At 47.7% G+C, this 24,972-nt stretch overlaps 1 protein-coding gene and 1 long non-coding RNA gene across 4 annotated transcripts; both read right to left on the bottom strand.

Moving 5' to 3' along the window:
* Window positions 1-608: 608 nt before the first annotated feature.
* WBP1L (WW domain binding protein 1 like) lies at window positions 609-24,681 on the bottom strand. Of its 3 annotated transcripts, none has more exons than XM_035329931.1 (4): window positions 24,040-24,669; window positions 14,840-14,942; window positions 4,222-4,383; window positions 609-2,900 (listed from the first exon to the last, which is right to left on the bottom strand). In XM_035329931.1, the coding sequence occupies exons 1-4, from the start codon at window positions 24,064-24,066 to the stop codon at window positions 2,161-2,163; spliced, it is 1,032 nt and encodes a 343-aa protein (XP_035185822.1). In that variant the 5' UTR covers window positions 24,067-24,669; the 3' UTR covers window positions 609-2,160. The 3 variants fall into 3 exon arrangements, with proteins under 3 accessions (XP_035185822.1, XP_035185824.1, XP_035185823.1); XM_035329933.1 differs by lacking the exon at window positions 24,040-24,669 and adding an exon at window positions 22,898-23,030; XM_035329932.1 differs by lacking the exon at window positions 14,840-14,942 and having other exon boundaries at window positions 24,040-24,681.
* On the bottom strand, window positions 8,539-14,833 carry LOC118169031. The gene is made up of 2 exons (XR_004751894.1): window positions 13,315-14,833; window positions 8,539-12,161 (listed from the first exon to the last, which is right to left on the bottom strand). It is a non-coding gene; the product is annotated as an uncharacterized LOC118169031 (long non-coding RNA).
* Window positions 24,682-24,972: the final 291 nt, after the last annotated feature.

Below are 24,972 nucleotides of genomic sequence, written 5' to 3'. Positions count from 1 at the left end.
TAACAGGAATGTTGGCAGAAGTTCTCCCAGCGGCACAAGGCCATTCCCAGGATTTATAGCAGGAAAATCCCACACTGTAAGGTCTGATGTGTTTTTTTCCAGCTTCCTTCATGATGTGAGGAACAAACCTCAGTGCCAGTACATGGAGAATTTCTGGGGGTGGCAGTGAGGACCTTTAATTCTCTTCTCAAAAGTATGAGCAGAGCTGTAAGCAGCCAGTCCCTACGTGGCTGTACAGCGAGCCAGCCCACCCCAGGGCTACACTCCAGCTCTGCTATCACTCTCACAGGAGGCATCCAGAAACAAAGTTCCCCGAATCCAGACCAGAGCCTTTAATTCTTAAGAGCACCCTAATATACCTACCAAAGTGCTGTTTGGGAAAGGCTGCAAGGAGCAAAGGAGCCAAGTTCTCCTACAAGTTGCCCTTTTAAAAGTTAGAAGTGGGAGTTTTACCTTCAAGCACGTAGAACACCGAAACAAGCACCACTCATCTTGCTCCATCATCTGCATTCAGGACAGTGCTACGTACCTCCATTTAAACAAAATCCACCGACTGAAGAGGAGATCTTTTTCTTACCTCAAAAAAGATACACACACACGCAGGCAAGTTATCAGAAAAGACATTGTATTTTGGTTTCCACCTCATTTGAAACTGATTTTGGTTTTCAATCAATCAAATCTGAGTACGACTGAGTTCAGTTTTCAATTTTTTTCCCCATAACAGTAATGATCTGGACGACCATAATTATAAAAGGGACGGGGAGAAAACCCAAGGACAAGATACATAGTCTGATCTGTGCTCTCTTCCACACGAGCACTCCAGGGAATGTTAGTTTCAGCTCTTTTTTCTTTTCCCTTCGGGTTGTTACTAACGAAATCTCTACCGTTTATTAAAGCAAAGCTACAGTAAATTTTCTTGCAGTCTTACAGCAGGTTTTCATATTACCAGTAGGACTCGCATGCATGGATTGCAGTCACACACACACGCTCACAGACATTATACAGTAGCCAGTTGCCACCATAAAAAAAAAATATGAAAAAAAACAGACATTCATTTCCTGTAAGTGGTCAACATCAGAATCGCACCAAACTTTTGGATTTAAAAAAAAAAAATACTGCACAGGTCTTCCACATCTACATGGTAAAGTCATCCCTTCGCAATGGACGGAGCTCTCGTCTCCATTTGTTCAACATGCATCGCTGAAGCTTGAAGGCACGCTGGCCAAAGAGAGCCCTGTTCTTTTTTTGTCATCTGAACTCAAGTGTGCTGCTCTCGGGGTGCAAAATAAGGAAAAAATAAAGCCAAGCCCTTTTGCAGCACACCGGGAAAAGGTCATTCGGAGACCACAGTACTTGGAAGGCAGCCCAGCTGCCCTGATTCTACTGCTAACTGTGCTCTTGGAGGCATTGAACAAATACACTTTGAAAATTACATATAAAGGCAAATTTCTGCAAACCCTTTCTTTTCAGACTGCTTATGGTAGACTAACACTCCTGGAAGAAACTGGTCCTTCAGTTACCAGCTTCAAGTGGGAAATTTCCTACCTGCTGTCTTAAACACTGAAGCACCAGAGATTATAGGGCTGATGTGTTGAGGCGTTCATCAGCTTTGGGAAAGTTTAACACACACACCAAAAAAAAAAAAGTTTAAATGAAAAGAAATCCACAATGCCTCAAGAGCACTATATCAAACCAGAACTCTTGGGCTACTGACTGCCGGCACTGTCAGAAGCTGCTTGCTTCTGGGAAGACACCTGGAGGCTGAAGCCTTATGGCGATTCCGTATCCTCCCAGGGTGAGATTTGCTGAGCTTTACTGATTGCGAGACAAAGCAGTGTTTTGGAAAACTAAAACCAACAAACTCATAATAACCATCACCAAAATCACCATTGGGAAAGTTCAATTTGTTAGAAGGTCTCATTGAGAAACATCGCTCCCTGCCTCACAGAGCAGGATGGACATGATTAACAAAACCCAGAGCAACCCGTCCCCCGCAAGCTGGGCCTTCGGGACTAGTCCCCGAATTACACCGGAGGGGAGGAAAGAAAAAAAAAAAAAGGTTGTATATCACCTTTTCCTCCTCTTAAAGTTTTAATCTGCTTATTTCACTTTTATTTCTTTGTGTTTTTTTCCCCCGATTCTCCCTTCCCCTCTTCCACCTTAGCTGGGGGAGTTATTGGTACGAGAGTTTGGAGAGTCCTGCTCATTTATTGTGTTCAAGAGTACACACACCGGCTGCCGGGGCAGGTGGTGGTGGCTGTGTTCACGGTGCTGCTCTTCCGCGGCATTAAAAAGCCCTTCCTCCTCGTCCCCGTGCGGGCGGCCGCTGCAGCTGTCGCAGAAGTCCAGGGGCCCGTCCAGAGCATCATCGATGAGCCCGTCGAACTCCTTGAGGTCGTCGTCGTGATGGCCCCGGTTGCATACGCAGACTTCGATGCCCGAGTCGCCCGTGAAGCGGCGCTGCCTGCCCGGCGTCTTGTCCTTCGCGTCGGGAATGGCGCTGCTCTGCTCTAAGCTCTCGGAGCTGTAACCTTTTAGCAGTTCCTCCTTGCACTCCGTATCCTTTTCGGGACTGGCCCTCTCCACTAGCTCAGCTCCTGTGCTGGTACCACCGGGCTCCACGCTCTGCATTTTGGCAACTGCTCGCTCGACCAGCGCGGCGGTGGAAGGCTCGGGGTCCCCGAGGCCGGGGGACCCGGCGTTGTCAGTACTGCTGTTATTGCCGCCGGGTGCTGCGGAGCTGCTCTGTGCTGGCTGCAGGTTTCTTGGCGTGTCTGGGATTGTGCTACTGCTGCCTGCTGGGACGCACTGCTGGTGTAAGGCACTGTATGGCGGTGGCGGGGTTGGCGGTCGGTTCACCACTTCCTCGTAGGGAGGTAGTAAATAATTTGGCAGAAACCCTGAAAGCGGGAGGCAAGGAGAGGTTAATTCACAAGCAGCTTATCTCAGGAAACTTGTTATGAGCGTAGGTCAGTTTGTCATCTACCAGCACCTTGCCACCCAACAGCTCAACAGGCTTTACAAGCGGTGCCAAAAATTAAACCAAAAGAGGTGTTCCATGTTTTAGAGAAGCAGCGATCGCAGCACAGGAGGGCAGTTACAGGAGGAGATGGACACAGCTGGGAACAGCAGCCAGACCTTATGGCCCTCAGGTCTACACTTAGGGCTACCAGGCAAACCTACCCATACCCCAAATGGCCCCACAAACCACACCAAGGTGTGGCCTGTGCTGGCTGGAGGGAACAACCCAGGAGATAACCTGCCAGCCCTCTCCAACACCGGCTTCTCAGCTGAGTTTCCACTTTCAAGAGCAAAGATTTCATCTCACAAAGCTGTGTGTGATTATGAAGAGACATAAGCAGTTACAAGAAACTTAGCATCTGGGCTTACGGTGGTTGTTTCAGGGGTGGATTCAGTTTTTCTGGTCCGGTCAGAATAAACCGGCAGCACCAGCAAGAGAAGTGAGTCCGTTGTACTTACAGACCCTCAAATCTAAGAAAGATTGTATTTATTTCATAACAGGCAACAGAATAATAGCCTATATAGGCAGAACGGACTTAAATAATGGAACCCTTCAGAGATAGCACTGTAGCTTTCCATGCGTAGTTGTGTATCCCTGGGGCTGGGGAGGAAAGAGCTGCTGGGGCAAGAGCTGAATGAGCAAAGCAGGTCTGCACATGCAATTCGACAACCTGCTATAGGAAACTCAGCTGTGGCACCTCCAGTCAAAGGCTGAGGCTCTCCACTCCAGCACACCGTACCAGGGCACTGTGATCACAAATCAGTCATGCTTTCCCTGAGCCACGGACACTCCTTCATGGAGTTCACGCTCACCAGCAGCACTGTGGCGTGGGAGCTGCAGCACGGGGTGGAAGCCAGCACGGTCCCAGCTGAGGCACCGCTTCTGCCCAGCCTGCGTGCCCAAATTTTGTGAAACCACCCCCTCACATCTCACCCCCACCTGCTGTGTTTGCAGGCTGGAAAGGAGAAGGAGCATCCCGAGGGAAAGTTTTTTTTAAAACCTTTCCAGGAAGGCACCGAGGTGATCACTGCACACAGCCAAGTCAATGGTGCGTGTGAAGGTGCTGACCCCAGGGGGCTGACGTGCATCCAGCAGCTGCAATACATCACCCCCATCCTCCACAAGCCCCGGTGAGGCAGCAGAGCTGTCCCCACCACTGCTCCCCACGGCCTCTGGGAAAAGCGACGCGAGGTACGTACGTAAATAGAAGGGCAGGGCTGAGTAGTTGTGGGCTTCCCGGTAGGCGATCAGGTTGATCTCATGCTGCCGCTGCTGGGCCTGCAGACGGTGCTTGGTGCGTCGGTGATGGCAAACACAACAGCAGCTGAGAATGATGATGATGGTCCACACCAGCCAAAACCCTGCAGGGGGGGGGAGAGCGAGATGTTAGCCAGGGCGCAAGAGCCGCATCCAACCCAGGAACCCCTACAGATGCGATGGGGAAGATCCCCGGAAAGCCCAGATCTGAACCCCGTGCTGCTCCACAGGCAGAAATCCACGGGGCATTGGGAGGCTTCTGCACGCGCCCACCTGCATAAGGGACTGCTGCTCTGGGAGCCGTCGCTGATTTGGGCAATTCTGTACGTGCTTTGGTACAACGTGGAGCACGCTTGCTAGTCACAGCTCTGGAGAACAGAATGTGGAGCTCTGGCTCCCCCCTCCCACAAAAATCCATCCATCCATCCCACCCCTTGGAAATTACTTCTTTTGGCAAAAAACATAAACAGATCTGTGAATAGCATTGAATTTGACTCCCACAGCCACTTCGGTTTGAAAATAATAATCAAGACACAAAAGACACTCTGCAGATTGACCGCAGAAGAAGAGAAAAACCCCAAGCACTATGTTGTGCTTTTGTTTGCGCTGCTCTTTAATTTCTAGCCCAAATCCTCCATTGTTATGTTTAACAAAAACATACTCGTTTTACACAGACGTCTCAAAATATTTTTAAAACTTATTTTTGTATTCAATGTCCTAAATTACCCGAAGTTAAATTAATCCAGCCCCCCACACCGAATCCTCAAGGAACCTAACTTCTGCTCTGTTTGGGCCGCGGCTGGTCTCTGTGCAGTGCCACAGGACACGCAGGGCTCTGTAAAAGGGAATTCAACATGAGCGCTTCCTGAATTTTCTCCAGTCCTGCTAACGTGCCAAGTAACTCCCCCCCATGCTCTTTAAAGCTCCCTTCCTGCTTGCATACATGAGAAATACGTCTCAGAGAGATACCCAAGAGCTACGCTGCTTACACCAGGTTAGGATTTGGCCTCCTGCAACTGCAGCCCACAGCCTGACTTGGCTCAGAGGCATCTGTAATCTTTATCATTTTTAAGCTTAATTTTCGCAGCTAAAAATACCGGGAGTGTTCCTTCTTTATAAACACGAGGCCTGGCAGCCACCCCTCAGCAGAGATCACAACACCATTTTTCTCCTGGTAGGACTTCTGCCATTCCCTGTTATTCCCAAACATACAAAATTAGTGAAAAAACAAAACAAAACAAAGCATTTTCAACGGGGTCACTCTGCCTGCTTCTTTCTCTCCTCCGGCCTGGCCTTACAACGCCTTGATTTCAGCATCCCCTTCGGAGTGAGAGGTGTTTTCTCTGCTCAGAGCTGGGTGGGGAAAGGTGAACAGTTTAGGAATCCCAGGAATGAGAGGCATATTGCTCTGTCTCAGGACAAAGTGCAATCAGGCCGTATCGCTGCTCTCGGAGCTGTTTGTAGGTGAGCTGGATGCGCGGCCCCGTGCCTTCCAGCGCTTTGAGCAGGGACTCGCACCTCCCTGTGTCGTAACCCGAATTCTCCCTGTATTTTGGCACAGGGAATCGAAATCCCCCTCGCCTTGCACAACCTGTTTCCCTGCTGAGCTAGATTCTACCTTGTACCCAAATTTATCAAAACTCGCTATCAAATTAAGGTCTTGCATGCTCCTTTTTTTTGTCTGCTGCCCTCCAAGCGCCCTCTTGTTCCTCAAGCCAACTTTTTATACAAGTTACAGGGACCAGTCTTGCCAGCCCTTCCCTCCAAAGCCAGGCGTTTGCAGTCACCGTCTCGCAGTTTGAGAACTCCCACCAATACTTTTATTTTCTGCTACGGGAAGGTTCCTTGGCCCGCGCTTGCTGAGGAAGCGAGAACAGCTCCTCAAAACCAGGTCACTCGCACAGCACGCCACCGCACGCTGAGGCAGGCCTGCGGTTCATCCCTCAGTGCCCCTTATTTTCAAAGAGCGATCCGTGATCGCCCGTTCAAAAACAATGGAAAATTACACCCGGCTATCCAGGGATTTTAGCTGGTTATGAAAACGGATGCTTTTTAACACATTTTTTCATGCCCTTTCCCAAGGACTCTGGAGGCAGTGGTAGCAGGCAGCACTTAGTTAGTTAAGATGTCCTGGAGAAGTGCCACTGTTAAGCAATCTCAGCTGCAGCAGCCGGATTTTTCTGCAGGGAATAACTGCTCCCACCCAAGCCTGCATCCAGTGGATTAAAAAACTATTTCTTTAGAAATCTTCCTCTGCCCATTCCAAAGAAATCCCGAAGTGCTTTGCAGACAAACTGGTGGACAAGCTCAGCGTAGGGGTCAAAGTAAGCTCAGCCATCGCCGAGAAGCCACGCAGCGGCTCTGTAAACAACGGGCAGTAACAGCACACAGCAGTTGGGGCTAATAAATTAGTGCTGGATCCTACTGAAACCGCAGGTGGCATTTTTAAGTAAACAGACCATAATTTACTGGGTTGCAGTTTGGTCGCAGGGCCAGGAACAACACCTCCATGCTGGTACCAAGGGTCTCCGTGCATGCTCGCGACCACAAATGGACGGGACCTGGTGTTTTTCATGTGAATTTCCAGAAAACAGAACCCACTAATACCACGCTATTGCCTGGTTTCATTACCCACGGACTCTTCCTGGAGCTTCTAGGAATTACTCAACTCCTGACTCAGCACGAGCCCCAGGCCTTGCCTGGGTGAGGGCAGGGGATCGGCGCTGCGTGCCCAGCGGAGCTGCTTGCTCCACCTGGCTTCTGGCTTCTTCTCTCAGGGCTTTGTCCCCACCTCGCCACGCAGCAATCCTGGGAAGCCGCTCACCTGCTTGAGTCTGGTTGTAGGTCTGGTTGCAGGTCTGGTTGCAAGCCCAGCACGGTGCTGGGAGCCTTCAGAAGGCCCCATAACGTGCCCTAGCCAGGAGGCTGGGCACAGCTGCAGTTCTGGCTGCAGAACCCACACCCTGCAGAAGCCTAGCGAATACACGGTACAGCCGTTTATTTGAACTAAAGCTGCACGTAAAGGCCAAGTGTAAATATTATGTCTAAAAGTATGGAGAGAGCAGTGAAGATGTCCAGGGCCGAGCTGTGCATTTGTACACCTGGTGATGCTCGGCTTCCAACTAGCAGCAGGGAGGGAAACGGAGCAGAGCGCTGGCCCACGCACCCAGCGGCTCATTTGGCAAGAGGGGACGGAGGGGAATTTCAAATTCATCCAAAGACAACACAACACGAGCAGGAAACGTGGAGGCAGAGCACTGTAACGGTACAAGCTAACACCTGGCCCATGGCAAAAGCAGGCACCAGCTCTGCTTCGTGCCGAAAACGGGTGAGATGTGCAGAGGCAACAGAAGTCTGGCATTAAAAGGCCTCCAAAAGCCAAGTAAAACTGGGCTTCCAGTTGCTTTCGTTGTCCCCAAAAGCTTTCCCTGTGCTCTTCAGCACGCACCTCCTGCCCATATGGACACGAGCTGGTTTCAGCTGTGCTGTGCTGAGCTGTCGCTGCAGTCACTGGAAAAAGAGAAAATGTCGGCAGGCACCGGGCGTGCAGAACCAGGTCTGCCAGAATGGTCCGACCTGAAAGGGAAGCTCCAGGGGGCATTTCCCACTGCCAGCCTGGCTGCAACCACGGGGAGCAAAAGCTCACTGCGATCGGAGGGGGAGGCTGACAGGCTGAGAGGAAAAAGGGTCTTTGGAGAACCAACGGCTGCTGATGGACACCATGGGCAGAAGCGATGCACCAGCTCGGAGCTAAACATGCAGGAGGGGACCGTGAGATTTAAAGGCAATTTCAGGCTCGCTCTTGGTTTATGGAAGAGTCAGAGGCTGAAACGCTCTGCAGTCCAAAAAAGGCTGCAAAGTGCTGAGTTCTGAGAAGTGCTGCTGTATTTTCTGTCAAATTGAGTGGTGATGCCAATGGGTTGATAATGATGCAAGCAAAGAGGGAATCAGACACAGCCAAGGAGCTGAGTTTTGCCAAGAGATTTCACTGCCAGAGCATCAAAAGCTTTCAGAAAAATAAAACAGAAGTACCAAGCTCTTACCAGCATCAGACAGGCTCAGGGAAGAGCTGCAAGCTCTACGTGAGCACCATGCTCAGAGGATCCAAATAGGAGCTGCAGGATGACCTGCAAACAGAATTACCTCCCAGGAAAGTCATCTCTTACAAGCACAGAAAACACCGAGCAATGAGAAGGCTGCTGTGTTCTCAGCTTCCTTGGGAAAGGGAGCCCCATCAGAGGTCACGCACTGGAGATGTCTTCTACCAGCCATGACAGAACATGCCAGGCCTAGAGCTTCAAGAAAACCTGAGGCACTGACCATAGGTTTGCCCAGATTTAAGAATAACCAAGAATAGACCATCTTAAGAGTAAGAAACAGAGCATTCTTTCCCCATGAAGAAGTGGGGAGCAGCGTTCAGTCTGATGCCGAGGAGGACATGTACTGTGCTCGCTGCCTGGGATGCTGCCATCAGCAGCCCCGTCGAGGGAAGCTCCTTTTATCCTGTGCAAAATGGAAAACATGTTTTCTGGAGCGTTCCAAGGGTAGGAACAGAGAAATCTGCCCTCAAGTTCACGGTAAACTTGGGCAAATGCCATTGCTCTATTGGCAGGAAGTCCCCTAAAAGGGAGCCAAAATATACTGCAAAGTGTTTTTGTGTCTGCCTGACAAGCATCTGGGTAATAGCTTTGGCTTCACGAGAGCTGGTTCTAAACAGAAGAAGTGGGACAATTTCATTGACTAAAATGCGATCTCCCAGATAGCGGCCTCACAGTTGGCCATGCCTGGAAAAAAAAATTGTCTTTCCCAGGGCCAACGCTATCATCAAAAACAGGAGAGAGATTTAATTGGTACCACAACTCGGATGCACTTGGGTTTTATAGTGTCCTTGGCACGGAGACCGTGTCGTCTCCTGCCTCTTCAACACGAGCCCGCGTGAGTCAACGCTGCTGCTCAGGAATGCGAGACGAGGATCCAGGCCATAGGCCTAGGAACATTTTAAAGGAAAAGAAGGCCGCTGATCGACGAGTTCCCTCCAGCCTGTCTCTTCCATACCTCGTGCCAGCACTAAGTTGTGTGCAACCGTGCTTTGAACTGGTTTTAGGGAACCAGCGGAGGTTGAAACTCATCTGGCCCAACCAAATAGCAGCAAGAGAACGACCATGACTTTCAGTGACAGCTTTATGTCAATTTAAGTCTACAGAACTGCAGCCCCAGCCCGATCACACTGCAGGAAAGTGTTATTGACTATCTGAGGATTGCAGTGGTAAAAGGAAAAAGCTGAAGGCGACATCTCCAGCTCCTGCTCACTGGCTCCCAGCTTGGTGACTCGTGACAGAAGGTGATGGACATTAACTGCAGCTGGTTTCTAGCTTTCAGAAGAGTGGCCAGTATACACAGGACATCCACTGCCATGTGGTAAGATGGAAAAAGACATGTTTCAGAAAAATCCTTTGCAATGAGCACCAACTTGAGGCAGTAAATCTGCAGACTGTTGTTCCACCTCTTCTCCTGGGGAGAGGGCCTTTGAAGAACAATTGTTCCTGTGCTCCAGAAGACTTGTTTAATTCCAGTCAATTCTGTCGTAAGTGATATACCCCATCAAGACCTTTATGTTGGTAAAGTGCACATTAAATATTGGTCTAACATGTATCAGAGAGAAACATCCAGTTGAGGCCGCGTGCAGTTAACCTGGGACCAAGATGTGGACTAAGTGATGGATCTGAGGATTTGGTGAGGAGCTGAGTTGCAGGTTCAGAAGGCAGGGGGTGAAGCAGCAGGGGCTGGCTGTCTTGCCTTTTCTTACTGTTTAGCAGATGCAAGTAGCCCACATGGGGTGAAGGTCAGGATCGGCACAGTGAGACTATGCAAGAGAGATTGCCTTCTTTGTATAGGGGAACATCACCACACCAAAACCAGCCTAAGATGATTTTGCTGTGTGAATTAGCCTACAGAAGTACAAGAAAATAACTCCCTACTAACCCCATTTGTCATCTGTTTCCGCATAGTTGTGACATTTGTTTTGTTTGCTAGGCTTTGTAACAGCAGGGTCACCGCTGAAGCACCAGCTGAGGAGTAACAGCAGCCAGAGGTGAAGTTTCATACACCTGAGAAAGAGAAAGCAAGCACAACCATGCAGGAGGCTGCGAGAAAGGCAAGGAACAGGACAAATCCCTCTCCAAAAAAAGGACTCGGTTAAACTGAAGGATAAGATAACGCGGGGTGAGAAAGAAAACATGGGACCGACGTTTTATTTGACTGAGGGCTTTGGAGACTGCAGCAAAGTCTTTGGAAATGAATTCCTGTTATAAAGCTGACCTGGAACATGTACGTGTTGCAGCAGTTGCTAGAGCTTTAGCAACTAACCGGATTCCTGCCAAAATTTTCTGGCAGCACGTTTTTTGGGGAAAAGAACTGTCTAGAGATTCCAAGGGGAAGCGTGCAGAGATGAGCAAAACGTTCAAAATCAGCAAAAACATCAACTGTGCTGCCTGCAAACAGATTTTTCCCTGTACAACCCCTCCACCATGGCCCAAATAGCCAAGACATTTTATTTCTTTCAGAAACAGAGGGGCTCAGTGTCACGGCTAAAGCTGCCAAAATGAAGCAGAACGTGGTACATCTAACATCTGAATCGCCACTCATCACCGGTGCTGGTTTGTTGCGCAGTACCTTAATGCTCTGACTTTGAGAGGCTGCAGCTGAGATCCTCTGCGTGCTGTGACCAGCTGCTTGTCTCCACGCTCTGCGATTCCTGAAGCACCCCATACTATTCTTCCAACTGCAGCATATAAAATACTTTCTGCAGCTTAGCTTGCTGTGTTCAGTGCCTCGGGAACTGTCTGATTTCATGCTGCTCCTCATCAGGGCAAGGGGGAGACAAGGATGGATGTCAGGAGATGTGGACTTGGTTCTCAAAACACATTATAGGCTTAAACTTTGGAAAATCCAGAACTTCTGAGCCTTAATTCTTAACCGACAAAATGCAGGTAACTGCCTTCCTTGATTACTTTCTTCTAGTTTGAAAAGTGGCACTTGGGAACGTTTAAGCAATAAAACACCCATCAAGCCTGGACCAAGGTCAACATCAGAAAACTCCAGCAAATCACAAGCACATCATAACAGACCTGAATAAAAACTGTTAGCAGTGGCTGCTGCTATTCTCTCACAACCTCCCCCTTGAGTACTGCAACCTCTCCAGGGAGCCCAAGGAAATTGTTAGGCTAAAACACTGAACCAGCTCAGCCACCATCCATCCAGACAGCTTCCCCTATGTGGGGAGATGCAATAGTAAAGCTCCTTCTCCCCTTCTCCTTTTCAAAATCCTACTCCATAAAAATTAAGAGACATACTGCAATTTGCCCCTCCTTCCCCCCCATGTTTACAGCTAGCAACCTTCAGCTAAGAACTGATAGAACCTTTATATAGCTATGAGACCTATATATATAAACCTGGATATAGTTTTATTATTTGGCAACATGGCACTGTATTTTTTTAATAAGAGATGGGTGGGGAATCTGAACCAAGCTGTTATCTAATTTTAAACACAGGCTGTCCACCTGCTTGGCATATCATGTTCTCCATTCCTCCACTCCACCCCTTAACAAAATAATACCTTGATTTTGCATCCCATTCCATTACCCTCAAGGACTGGTTTATAATTACTGTAACCTTACTTGCTGTCTAGAAATGTTGAGGTCAGCCATTTCCAAAGACAAACTTCCCTCAAATTCTTAAATAGGGGAGAATGATCCTTTTTATGGGAAATCCTCCAAGTGGCCACAAGACAGGCTCACATTTCAAAAGGCATATCCAACAAAGACAGACCAGCTTTCTTTTCCATTTCAAATGCCACCCTCCTCTGCTTCTTGTCCCCGCTAAGCTGTGGTGGTAAAAAAAAAATATCCAGCATTTAATTCAACAGGACAAGGAAGAAGGCCAGTTTTCAGGCACACGGTAGTCCTGGTGGTCAGAGAAGATTCCGGGAAGAGCAGACACTTCTGAAAAGTGACTCCATTACATGCATACATTGGTTAAAGTCAAGTCGTAAGAAAAGCATGAAGCCATACTGAAAAGGTGCTGCCAATTTAACTGTTCATTAACCAAAATTTAATATTAACCTTTAAAAAGCTGATCTATTCCCTAGCGTGTAAAGCTGTTGCTTGCCACAGCATCAGTTCACTACTGTTAGAGAGTCTATTTACATAAATTATCGCCACTATTCACCTCAAAGGTCTTACGGGTGCCTCAGCACACATACATACCGAGGATATCCAACAACCCCTGGAGCAGCAGAGCAGTTCTGCAGCTGTGGTTGCATGCTCTAGAACATGAGTTTTCATTTAAAAGGACATGCTCCCGCCCGCACCTCCACCCCCCATCCCAGAAACCTCCTCCTAGCACACACATAATGGCAAAGCAAGCTTTGAAAACATTAACCAACTGTAAATCAATGCTGGGCATTTGCCCAAATTTGCAGAAAGCCTGCAAGAATAGGTCTCGAGTTTGCACTGTTCCCTTCACCTCAGTGTGGTATATGATGCTCTCCACTACGCAGGAGGAATGTGAATCTCAACACAGAAGCCCACTTCCCCGGGGAACTGTTCGTCAGTGTGTGCCATTAATATGTTTGCTCCATGCTCTCAAAGCAACTTGTGTGCTTGCCCTAGAGAGCAGCCCGAAACGTTCTCCTTCCCTGTAATAAAATCTGTTTTTATCTTCCAAGACCTTCCATGATGCAGCCAGGCACTGCCAAACCTAGAAGTCCGTGCCATGCTGTTAAAGTTAAAAGCAAAATCATTTCATTAAAATGGCAGGGGGGTATTGTTCTGACTCTATTGTTTGCATGCAATTCAATTAAGCCTCTTTCAAGGCGTCCATGGGAGAAACATGGTGACTGCAGCAAACATCAGTGCGCAGCTGTACTCCATGCTGTTGCTCAATTTAGATCCTGTTTGCCACAGAGCATATAAGCCCCCGGATACGTGCCTCTTCCTCTACGTTCCCACCCACACAACTCCAAAGCAGGGCCTGACCTTCCCCGCTCTGCTTTCTCCGCGAATCCCCATTTAGTCTGAACAAATTCCAGCCATCCACCCTGCCGGCTGCTCTGAGCCCGATGCTCTGAGGAGGCCGCACGTTCAGGCCTGTGCCTCGGCCTGCTCGTGTCTCCGGAGCTACCCACCCCGTCCCAAATCGTTTCTGCTGCTGCTTGGAGACTCTGAACAGAAACCTGCTGCAAAAGGCCCACAGCATGTTCAACTCTTACCACTTGCCCTGACACAGCCAGGCACTACAGGCCCGATGCCTAATGCCTTCTCAAGAAGTCCCTTAGAGTCCTGTTTAATTTACAACCACGTCCTCCATGCTTCACTGGTTACTCTGGAAAGTAAGAGTGTATTTCCAGACTAAAGGATGAAGTGCCAGCTATTCCTGTCCTTGGATCCAGGTAAAGTGATGTTCTTTGTATGTATAATACATTTCCACACAGACGTTTCTTTGAGAAAGTGAAACTGTCGGCACCGCAGAGGGATTAAGTAGATAGCACAGTTACGTAAAGCTACAAGATACCGTGGGGTGTGGTAGGAAAATGTCACCAGTCTCTAATGTGAGGGTGCAATGTTCAGAGTTCCACATTTCCAAATTTCTGGAGGACAGATGCCTTCTTAGCTTTGGTTCCTGGCAGTACCACAGCATGTCAAGATCAATGTTCAACCCTTTATGGTTCCTACTTGGGAAAGGAAGACACTGTCAGCCCAGGCACAACTCAAAGTCCGCCTTTGAACTTCAGCATTTATTACTTTCCTATCCCTTCAGCTGTTTTATCAGTCTTGCTGACCTGCTTTGACCTGCCTGCTACCCTCTAAAGAAACTTGGAAGGGATAATCACTTAACCATTCACTAGAAACATGGGTGGTTTTAAATCCCAGATTTCACAAAATTTCCCAGGAGATGAGAAAGGCAATGGGCAATGAGTGTTCCTCACAGCCCATGGTATTCAGCTTCCAGCAGCCCCCAAAATTTGCCCAGGACCCCCTCTACCCAAGGAGCTGTGGTCCCAACACAGCGCTTCCTTAAGAGAACAGACGTCCCAGCCCTGCTCCTCGAGGACAGCTTTAAAAAAATAAATCAGATGTAAGCTGTCATTCTTGCAAAGAACTAAAACAATAAGATGAAAGACACTGAATTAATTCCGTTTGAGTGTGTCAAACTCAAGAGTTGTGCATGTTGGCATTGTCCCTCAGCTGTGGTTTCTCACTCACATACAATGCTATTTTGAGTACCCTCAGTACTGCCCAAACCAGAATGAAGACCAAACAACAAATTTCCAGTCATGAATGTGGTAAGACAGCCCATTACTCCTCAAAAAGCAGGCAGTGCCCATTGTAACAACAGTATTTCCCTCGCTGTATCAGGTCAACTCCGGTTTGAGTTGCAGCTAAATGCAATGGCAATGCATGACAAGGGCTGAATACAACACCCCGCGAGACACAAGCCAGACCTATAGTATGACAGCCATGCAGATTAGGAAGGGAAGCCATACAAAACAGAAGGACTTACACCAGAGTTCATAGTAGTAGTTGCAACACTGGGATTGTCCACAACAGTGGCCCGTTTCACATATGTAACTTTGATTGTTGACACCCATGCAGGTTTCCTTGTCCTAAAATTAAACAGACACACTTTTAAGATGTTTTGTCAATATCTTCTGTAAATGTAGTCTTTTACCCAACAATCTGCAAGCAATTTAAGATTCACAAGTTATGGTCTTGGGAAATTTTAAAATACATAGAGATTAAAATACAGCTAGGGACCACCAAAGAATATATTCCATAAATGACAGCTTTGAAGAAATCCCCGTATCTCCAAACTCACAAGTTACATTGCTTTAGCACCTAGACAGTGCTGCTTTCTTATCATGCCTTTCCTTTTCCATTAAAAGTTATCATGTTTTGGGAGCCAGGCATTCTCTTCAAGACGAAATATCATTTGTTTCACATTTTACACAATATCGCTGCACTACTGGGGCTGCACGCCAAGCGAAAAAAATGTATTCATAAACAGAACATTATAACTTGAGAAAAGACTGCTTGGATTCATTTAGATCTAGTGATAATTACAGTATGTTCCTGCAAGATTCCAATCTCAAATGATTCCTTCATAATTAGCCATGTGCTTTATATAAGATCAGCATTCCTGTAAAAACTTCTTCCTGGAACAGTGAAGTAGTCCAGGAGCAAAGCCAAATCAGCTGTACTGTATCACCCAGCAGGTCCTCAGGACACTTAAGATGGAAAAGGCGGCTGGTGTGAAGTCTCAGTCCCCCCCAGGAGTCCACGGTTTCCTGCTAGTCTGAAAACATGGGTGGGACAATGTACAGAACGTGAGAAAACAGACGTCTTTTACAGGCTGTGGTGTGTATGTCTCTAAGAGGTGTTGGGGCAACCTGGAAGTTAGAAGGCAGTACACCAGCTCTTAGAAAACAAACAGACCTTAATAAAATACTCTGATGATGCAAGCAAACCTGTAACAAAGTCTAAAATTATCACTTTCTTTCACTGAAAATTTCTTACTAATAATGCAAAGAAAGCATGGAGTAGCATAAAAATGTGTTGAAATAATTTGTTTTGTAGGTACCATCTTTCAAATAAAAGAACAACAACAAAAATAAATAAAAAAGCCCAACAAAACCCAACCGTTTCTGTATTGTAAGTAAGTGCAACACGGCCCCGCTTCGCATAAACCTCTACGTAGTCACCACACATGCAAAACAAAGTCTTTTTCAAACTACAGATCAGCCCACTGAACAAGTGATGACAGGTAACAGCTTCAGCGCAGAGGAGTCCCACACTAAGCTCTGGAAAAATTAATCTACAAAGATGAACCAGAAGTGCAGGACCAGAATCTGTTCAAGTTTCACAACCAAAGCGACTACAGCTTTATGACCTCTGTGACAAAATGACTTTTGGAAGGATTTGATCCTGTGAGGGCACAGTTTAGCAAACATGACTCTGCCTATGACAGACCACTTCCCCTTCCACTACAGGCACCACGAGGTTCCCAAAAGCCTCTAAAAATCATCAGTGGGCTATCCTACGACTCACCGCAGACACACCAAGGTGGTACCTGCTTCCCATTTCCAGGAGAACACCACTTTGCTGGACAGAACGGCCAGATTGCTGTGCTGCACATAGCTAAAGCAAACATTTCATATTCTGATCTTAAAACACTGCACATCAACAGTAGAAACAACATTTTCCTACAGACTAAGGAGCAGTTTTCCATCTCTAATTACAGTGTCTGATAGCAACTTTTAGCAGACGCTGCTGAGCTAGCGCAGCATTTTCTGCTTCAGGAACACTGCTCATTCCAGAAACTGTAATTTATGTCAGGGAAAAGAACTAGAAACAGGACACATCTCTACTCTCATTTGTTCTTGTTAGTTTATTTACACTTTTCCTTACTTTTGTTGGCTTTACAGAGTTAAAGCAACTGATGATCGGGATAGATTTTGGCTCTCACATCAACAGAATTGAGAAATTAAGATCCCATTGCAAAATAGCAATCCTGTTGATAATGCACAAGCCAAAAAGTCACCAGCTGAGGTCTGCGGTTGTGACATAAGAAGATCAATGTGACATGTTGAACTAGCAAACGAGTCACGTGGAGCTGGTGAAAGAACAGAGTCCCACAGTGCCGTTTCAGGATCTCCTCCGCATCACAACACTGATCTGTCCTTGACCACCTGTGTTTATTCCTCCCCAAAATTTGTTCCATTCAGCGTTGCCTGCTCCAAAAGGATAGCAATAAGGAACACATTGGTCTTTTGGCAGCAGCAGCCTGTATCAGCTTCAACACTGCAATATTCTTCCTGCTTCAGGACTTGCAGCATTCCTGTTTTCACAGGCTCTCCTCTGCTTTTGGAGGTCCAGTCTCAAGCAACATCCTGCTTTCGCATCTGAAGAAAAGTTCAAGACTGTGGTGTAAACTCACTGTCTGGAGCTTCTCTAATGTGCAAGCACCTGTAGCTTTGAACAGGCTCACAGTTTGCTCTCAGCGCATGCAGTTCAGAAAGCCCAAGGTTTCAAAGCCCTTGTGGTGCGGGGCCACCAGCTTTGCTCCTCAAAGCCCAGGCAGGAGGCAGGCCTGAATGCGCTGTGCCAAGCACATCAGGAGGGATGGGCAGCTCCTCTTGGTGCAGCCCTCTGCCAGCCTGGCCACCGACAGGTTCTGGGAACGTGGAGGCGTCAGACCCCGTTCCACGTCTCGGACCCAGAGCTGTCACCCTTGTTTCCAAATAGTTTCACAGAATCAAGGAATAATTTGGTTTGGAAAAAATCCCAGTAGATCATGTGGTCCAAGCCCTGGCTCAGAGCACAGCTACCTCCAATGTTAGGTTACTCAACTCAGCATGGGGAAAGAGATAAAGGTAAAGGCACCCAATCTTCAGGAAGAGACAAAAATTCCAACCTGAGGAGAGCATCGCTTTGGGTTGCGTTACAGATGTCTCCTTTCCTCTTCCCCTCTGAGGTCAAGAACCATTTATGTGAAAAGCTGAGCCACTGTACATGTTAGCCCACTGTTTCACAAGCCAAGGAAGAGGTTATGCACGGCTATCAGCCCAAGCCATGATACAGGACGCACCATTTTTTTGTTAGGAAGCTTCTACTTTCTGCCGAGCACTTTGATTAGGCTTCAATTCCTAATTAAATCCCATCCTGCACACTTCTTATCATCAGTGTAACATTATTTTTACTTCCTTCTCCCATTCATTCTTTGTATCACATGCTGCCAAACTAACTACTTAAGACATATCAGCAGTGTCCTTATCTACAGTCTAAATGTCTCCTGGAAACAATATCACAAAGGTTTGTGCTTCCTCTTTCACACCAACAGCCACAGACAAGGCACAAGATTGAAACAGTAGTATTATAGATAAGAAATATATACATGGGAAAGAAAAATAGAAGCAAAGCTGGAACATTCACATCTTATCGACCTGCCTTCATCTCTAGTTCCCATCTAACAGCACTTTTAATGATCATTTTAAATCACTCCTAAGAGCACGGAGTTTGTATTGAAGTACCACAAAGAGGTTTTGTTGTTGTTTTTTTTAGGGTAGCCTTAGGAAAACAACAGAGGGGGAGGGTTTCTTCCCGAAAGTGTTTTCTTCCCCAATAGCCAGTGGCTATTGCATTCCAACGCAGGCTTCCCTGCTGAAGGACAGCCTTGTTTTCTGGCTGTCCAGGCAAGCACATCCCTCCCCGCCAGCCTTTGTTGGGCTAACTGCAGACGCCTCCAGACAGGATTACTAAGCAGCTCTACCCGGGTCTGTTCTCAGGGTGTTCGGCTCCATGAGAGCAGAGTATTCCTGTTTCACAACTAAGAGGCCCGAACATGCCATCCGTTATCTCCCTCCTGCAAAGCCTTGGAGATTTCCAGCTAATTTCAAGGAGCTGGCTTTGCCCTGTAAAGCAGCACGTACTCTGGGCTCTGCGTACATCGCTGCCTCCTTGGCATTATCGCAAGAGCTGACACAGATCTGGGAAACTGGAATCACTGGATCCCTGGTGTACACTCAAAGGCAAGAGCTTTCACGAGATGGCTCTGCAGTCCCAGAGGTGTTCCATCTCCCGCTCCAGTCTAACAGAGGCCACTTGTTAAATCTCAAGCAGGCTCACTCTAAAGATACTCATTGAGATGTGAAGACCTCATCTTGCTGCATTTGGAGAGTCTCTTAGTATTCTAGAGGTGTTTTCCCTATTCTAGAGGAGTTTTCCCTTGTCATACACAAATTTTGTAAAGCAGCTTCCTTTGAATACAAAAAGGATGAATTTTTACTTATTTTTTTGCTGTTGATACATTGGCATTTGTGATAAACCCACAACCATGCTGGCAACTCTGCCAGCAGCACACTTCTGCTGTCAAGTGCTTTTACAAATAACCCTTAAAATATCCAGCAGTGCTGGGTATAAGAGAACTCAAGGCAGTGGCATATGTTGTCAAGCCTAAAGCTACAGCTAACACTAACGTCAGTGCCAGGGAAAAAAGCCAGTTACTTTCTCCACCTTCCAGTTTAGTGTTGGACCTCTGCTGGAGGTCTACGTGACAAAGTAAAGGTCAAAATCTGGGGCACCATCATGACAGGAGGCATTTGTGGAAGCCTGTTGGCTGAACTGCCCCTCAACGCAAGGAAGGACGTCATCAGACCTCCTTATCCTACATTTGTACAGGTTTTCAGAACTAGGTGGTTGGGTTTAATGGCCATAGCTGTTGGGATTTATTGCCTCTGAAGCCAAGATAGGAAATGTAGGGAAAGAAGAACTGACTGACAGTGGAGTATTATTACGATAAAAGGATCAAGAAACTACAAAATGCACTTTTCTACCTTCAAAACCCAGCAGTTAACCCGGTAATGCTGTTGCTATGTCGAACAGCAGAAAGATGAAGATGAGCAGATTCCAGACCAGTGTGGCTATTTTCCAAGCTGAAAATTAATACGCGCAACTGCAGCAACAAACACCGCAGCCCACGCTCACAAGTGCATAGTTGGCAGTGAACCACCCACAAAAGATGACTCCTCAGCTGGCACTAACCAGGTAACTCAAACCAGTAGTGGCTGATACTGCTGAGATCTAATAACCTTTTTAGCTTTTTGCTCTGTCTCTTCTTTCCAGAGAAATCCGGCCTCCGTTACCTTAAATATGAGTACCTTGCATGTGCGTGGCCTGCGTGTGTCACTCAGCCTGGCAGAGCATCCATCCATCCCAGCCTCGGTAACATCCAGACACCCTGGAAAATACTTGGAAACGCGACTTGCATTTGCTGGCAGCAGGCTGCATGCTAGTGCTCTCTTCGATATGGTAAGCCAGATTTTTAGACCTATTCTTAATACCCTCTGCTCTCCAAGCTGAAGTACAGCGTTTGTACAGCGCTACACAGCAAATTACTATTTGGACTGAAAGAGGTGAGGATTAATAATGAAGTGCCAGGGGTGAGTAAAGAATGGAGCAGCAGGCCTACGAGCAGCGGGACGTGGTGAAAAGACCAGCAGCAGGAAGGAGACTGCCAGGCTGGCACCTGCCCGAGGGCAAGGTGCTGCTGGATTTAACAGGACTCAGGCTCAACCTCTGACCGCTCTGGTTTCATGGCTCCCACAGGGGACTTTGTTTTTAAATAGATGCTTACTACCAAAGTCCTGACCTAGTTATGTCACTAATCTCGCTACTCACAGGCAGCAGACCCTTGCTTTCAGTACCTAGCTGCACCCACAACAACCAAGCAGGAGGGATCCAAACGCGTGACGCCACCTTCAGAATAGCATGTCAAACCTAGGTATTTTTTAGTAACTCATGATCTCTATTTGAACCATATAAATTCTTTAAGCACACAGAGTAACAAAATGGAAGTGACTACCAGTATCTTAAATATGCGTGTTAGAAACAGCAGGAAAAACAATTTGATACTGCTGAGGTACCACTTGGCTTTTTACTCAAGTTCAATTGTCAGACTACCGCTGGCGTTTGTTAGCCAAGCCCCATCGGTGACAGCTCACAAGATGGCAAACACAAAGCTACTTGAGAAGATGAGCATCTCTGTCAGGAAAGAGCCAGAAGTGGTAAGGTTAAAGTCGCTGCTGAAAATATTAGGTCAGAATGCCAAATCTTGTCATAAGGTTTACTATAATTCATGGACAGCAGTTACTAACCTGAATTTATCTTGGGGAAAAAAATAAAATAAGTCTCCAGGTGCTCTCAGGGAAGGACAGCGGGCGGGACGGCAGCAAGGAGCGGTACAGCCTCACTTGAAAGGCCACACCAGCAGCCCCCCAGCCTCCTCCCTGGCACCATGGTCATCGTACAGCATCCAAACCCTGTAGGTTTCTTAGTCCCCTGGAACATAAACCAGCAGCTATCTAAGCAAGTGCTGTGCCTTTGGTGGGACCAATTGAACAAAAGCACCAAAGTCTGGTGAAGATGAAATTTGCTTCGATCGCTGCATGTTGCAGGAACCTGGGGGCTCAGCCCCCCAGCACCACAGCGGATAAATTCCTGCCAGGCTGCCTTAAGACAGACTACTGGGGCCAGGAAATAAACGAAGCCAGGAGATTTCTTCCTAAGACACCCTACTCAAATTTTGTTTTCCTGAAGGTGAAAAAGAAAGGTGTTAAATACAAACATCCAAATTCTCCAAGGGGAGAATAAAAGAATAATTGGAGAATAAAAGGGGAAGGAGTTATGCCTCTGAGCTGTCCCAGGCACAATAAAGATCTCCAAAACAGGAATTCTAATCCACAGCATTTGTTACTTCGCTAATGCTAGCGTCAGGAGAATTATATTTAAATCTCCGTGATTAATCAGCCACAGCAGGCCCATCTTACCCACAGAGGATGCAGAACCTCCGAGGTTTTATTAACCCTTACCTAAGGAACAAATTGGTTATCTGCATCCATTTATCTCGGAGGAATCACCAGCCATCTTCAAAGGAGCACTGCTTCCCCATATATCACAGGCACACCGGGATACTTCAAAAAGAGCTGGTTTCATTTTAGTTCGTAGCAAGTTTCACTTTCAGACGGCACAAACTGCCGTTATTCGCGCTGCATGGGCCACGTGAAAGTGTTTACTTCCTCGACACCTTGCTAGAAGCTTCCCAGCGGCAGCCCCGGCCCGCTCGCGTGAAAGACCCGCGTCCAGGAAATGACGGCTGCGAGGAGGCTGCGCTGCGCTCGGCTGTTTTAAGAACCAAACAGCTGACAACACCAGAAACCTCGAGCACTTAGAATTAAGAAATAAAAAAAAAAAAAAAAGAAGAGTTAAGAATCCAACATTTCAACCTTCCTTCCCTTTGTTCTTTAATGTTTCTGCAGCGAAGCACAGGTGGACGTGTCCGAGCTTCCACCTGCGACCCTAAGAGCTCAGAAATGAAGGGACGTCCCGCTCAGCTCCGTGCGTGGACGGGCGTCGGGGAGCAGCACCCCTAGTGCTGGGCAGGGAAACGGGAAGAAAGGCAGCCCGGACACCCAAGTGTTTACAGTCCGAGGGCAAACACAAGAGACAATAGAGGCGGATGCGTGACGAGATGTTCCTGAATTCCTCCCACGCTTTTAATTAAATAGCGCTGTTCGCTAACAACTCTTTTGTTCCCCCTTTTACAAGTGGGAAATTTCTTAATACTATCTGCATGCAGGACACAATCCCAAATCCCCCCCCATTTTTTTTTTCTTAAGTCTAAAAATGATTAAAACTAACATTCAAGCAGCTAGCTTCCACCGTATCCTCCATCAGTGGATAAAAATAGTCGAGAGCTTTGCTCAACTGCTCTTGAGGCAACACCTTTTTCTGCTTCCTGTAAATGCCTCGGTATCTGTGCTGAAAAGTCACAAGCAGAGAAAAAAAAGCACCCTCCAGCCACCGAGATAAACAGACGGTCTCAGTCTGAGCCAGTGAAACAGGAGCACACCTCACTGCTAGTTTTACACCTTATGCAGTACCTCAGTTGTGCCAAACCCCCTTCTAAAACAAAAAGACCCATTCAGAAAAAGGAACTTTAGAGACAAACATGCCCGTGCAACCCGAGCACTAAGCCAGCTGTGCCTCATTGCAAGCTGAGAGTTACCTGAAGTTGTTCAGCTCGTGTGCCCGAATCTCCCTCCTCGGTTCAGTTCCTATGTTTTTAGGGAAAGTCTCTGTGCCCTGAGTGCTAGCAAGTGAACTATTCCTACAGCTACTGCGTTCAGTTACAGAGGGTCATTGTGCTAGAGGTAGTTTCTTGTGTAAAAGTGTTTTCAAATCAGCAGGGTGGGGGGAAGCTGCATTTCACCAAAACCTGAACTGATAAGGAAAGAGACAGAACTGTTTACTCAGCAGCGTTAAGTCATTTTCCCTTCATTTCTGCATGACACAAAGTGGGTAGTTTAAACATGCCACAGCCAGATCTTGAAAGTTTAATGCCACGTTAGAAACTGCAGGCAGCACTCTGATATCATGCAATACCTATTTATTGTGGATTACAGATCCCAGCAGCACCGGAGAGAGTTTACAGTTAAGATTCCCCTACAGACGTGCCTCCCAGACCAAAAAAAGGTTTTGCTCTCCCCGAGCCTCAGAACAAATAGTTGGCACTCTCCTCCGGCAGGGAGCAGCTGGGCAGTTGCTACCGTTTCTCACTCCCCTCCCCGGGCCAGCCATTACATTACCCCAAGGTTCTTGTTCGAGCTGAAATCCCTTAAAAAGTCACCAAAGTGTGGGGCACGGCAAGTTGCCATTTTCTGTTTGGTGACATTTGTCAGAGAAGAAAGAGAGGAAGAAATACGTGCCTATTTTTTTTTCTTTTAAATACAGATTAATGCTCAAAACACCGCTCCTGCAAGAAAATGGTTCAAAGTTTAGCACAAGTTTTTAGGCATGGTATATATATAAAGTCCATTTTAAGGACTGTGGAAAGTACTCCTAAAAACCAACCAAACCAAACCAGCACAGGAGCACAACACAAAGAGAAACCCTGCCAGCAGTCCTACCCCACCACGGCCAAAACAGGAGTTTCTTTCCCCAGACCGCAGCTCCGCTCCTTCCTCGCTAACCAAAAAGCAGCCTTCACACAACCGCACTCCCCAGTCGAATGCCACGGGTGGGGAAGTGCCGTCTGTAGGGTTCTGCTGTGGGACAACTGGAAATCGTTTCCTTATGCGAGGGGGGGAAGAAAATAAAAGCGAGTCACGTCCTCGAGCAAGCAGCGCCCACCGCACCGAAGCCGGTTACCTGTCTGAGACCCAAGAGGAAAGGCATTCTGCAGGCTCATCCTCTGCACCCGCGCATGGGAACGCAGGAATTTAAAGCCCCACAGCAAGCATTTCCTCATCTGCTGCGGGAGCCCGCGCCTCCGATCCTATTTAAACCAGGGCTTCCTCGGCTGGGAATGCTATGTAAACAGGGTCCTGGGACACGGCACGCACTCTGGCTCCCCCTCCTCCTCCTCCCACTCCCCGTGACATATCTCAGACGCAGCCGAGCCGGGGTGTTTGCAAGAGGGAAATGACATCAGGTCGGGCACTTCTGAAAAAAAAAAAAAAAAAAAAAAAAAAAAAAAGCAGAAATAAAAAAAAATGAAAAAGAAACCTTAAGGCAGCTGCCGGTTACCACCAGGCAGCTCGCCGTGCACAGAAGCGGCGCTGCCGGTGCGGGACGCTGGCAGCGAGCCGTGGCCGAGCAGGGGCCGCTGCTCCCCGCTAGCTGGATGCTGCGAGCGGAGGAGAAGCTATTAAAGTCGTCGGCGAGAGCCAACAGGTCCTCGGCGATGATTAAATCTCGCAAAGCAAAAATAGCTTTCTCCTCAAAAATAGATTAAACGCCCGAATTCGCTGCGGCTTGCTGCACAGCGAGGCGAGCAGGCAGCGGGTTTTATCTGAGCATCTCCAGATGCCGGGGACCTGGATGGAGGCTCACGGACCCACAGCACTGCCCTGCACGCTGCTGTCACCGCGTCTGAGCTTTGTCCTGAGCAACTCCTGCAGCAATGCTCAACTCGGCCCCTCCAGATTACAGCCAAAGGCTGCTAAAACCGAGGGCAGCAGTTCCCTTCCTGACAGGGCCAGGGCCGGGCCTCCACAGTATGAGACAGGTGACGGGAAGACATCTTAATCCCCCTCTCCCCAGGGAAAACACGACCGGCCCTGACGGATGGTTTCTAATTCT

Source organism: Oxyura jamaicensis, chromosome 6, assembly GCF_011077185.1.
Source record: "Oxyura jamaicensis isolate SHBP4307 breed ruddy duck chromosome 6, BPBGC_Ojam_1.0, whole genome shotgun sequence".
NCBI classification, from domain to species: domain Eukaryota; kingdom Metazoa; phylum Chordata; class Aves; order Anseriformes; family Anatidae; genus Oxyura; species Oxyura jamaicensis.
The sequence above is the reverse complement of the archived record's forward strand: the minus strand, read 5'-3'. Positions and strand labels throughout refer to the sequence as shown.

Excerpts from the sequence above, each read along its gene's own strand:
- WBP1L (XM_035329931.1), bottom strand. The coding sequence starts at position 24,066 with ATGCCTTTCCTCTTGGGTCTCAGACAG. Across the intron at positions 14,943-24,039 it reads TCCTCTTGGGTCTCAGACAG|GACAAGGAAACCTGCATGGG; the intron begins GTAACCGGCTTC and ends GTTTAATTTTAG. Across the intron at positions 2,901-4,221 it reads AGCCCTGCCCTTCTATTTAC|GGTTTCTGCCAAATTATTTA; the intron begins GTACGTACCTCG and ends TCCCGCTTTCAG.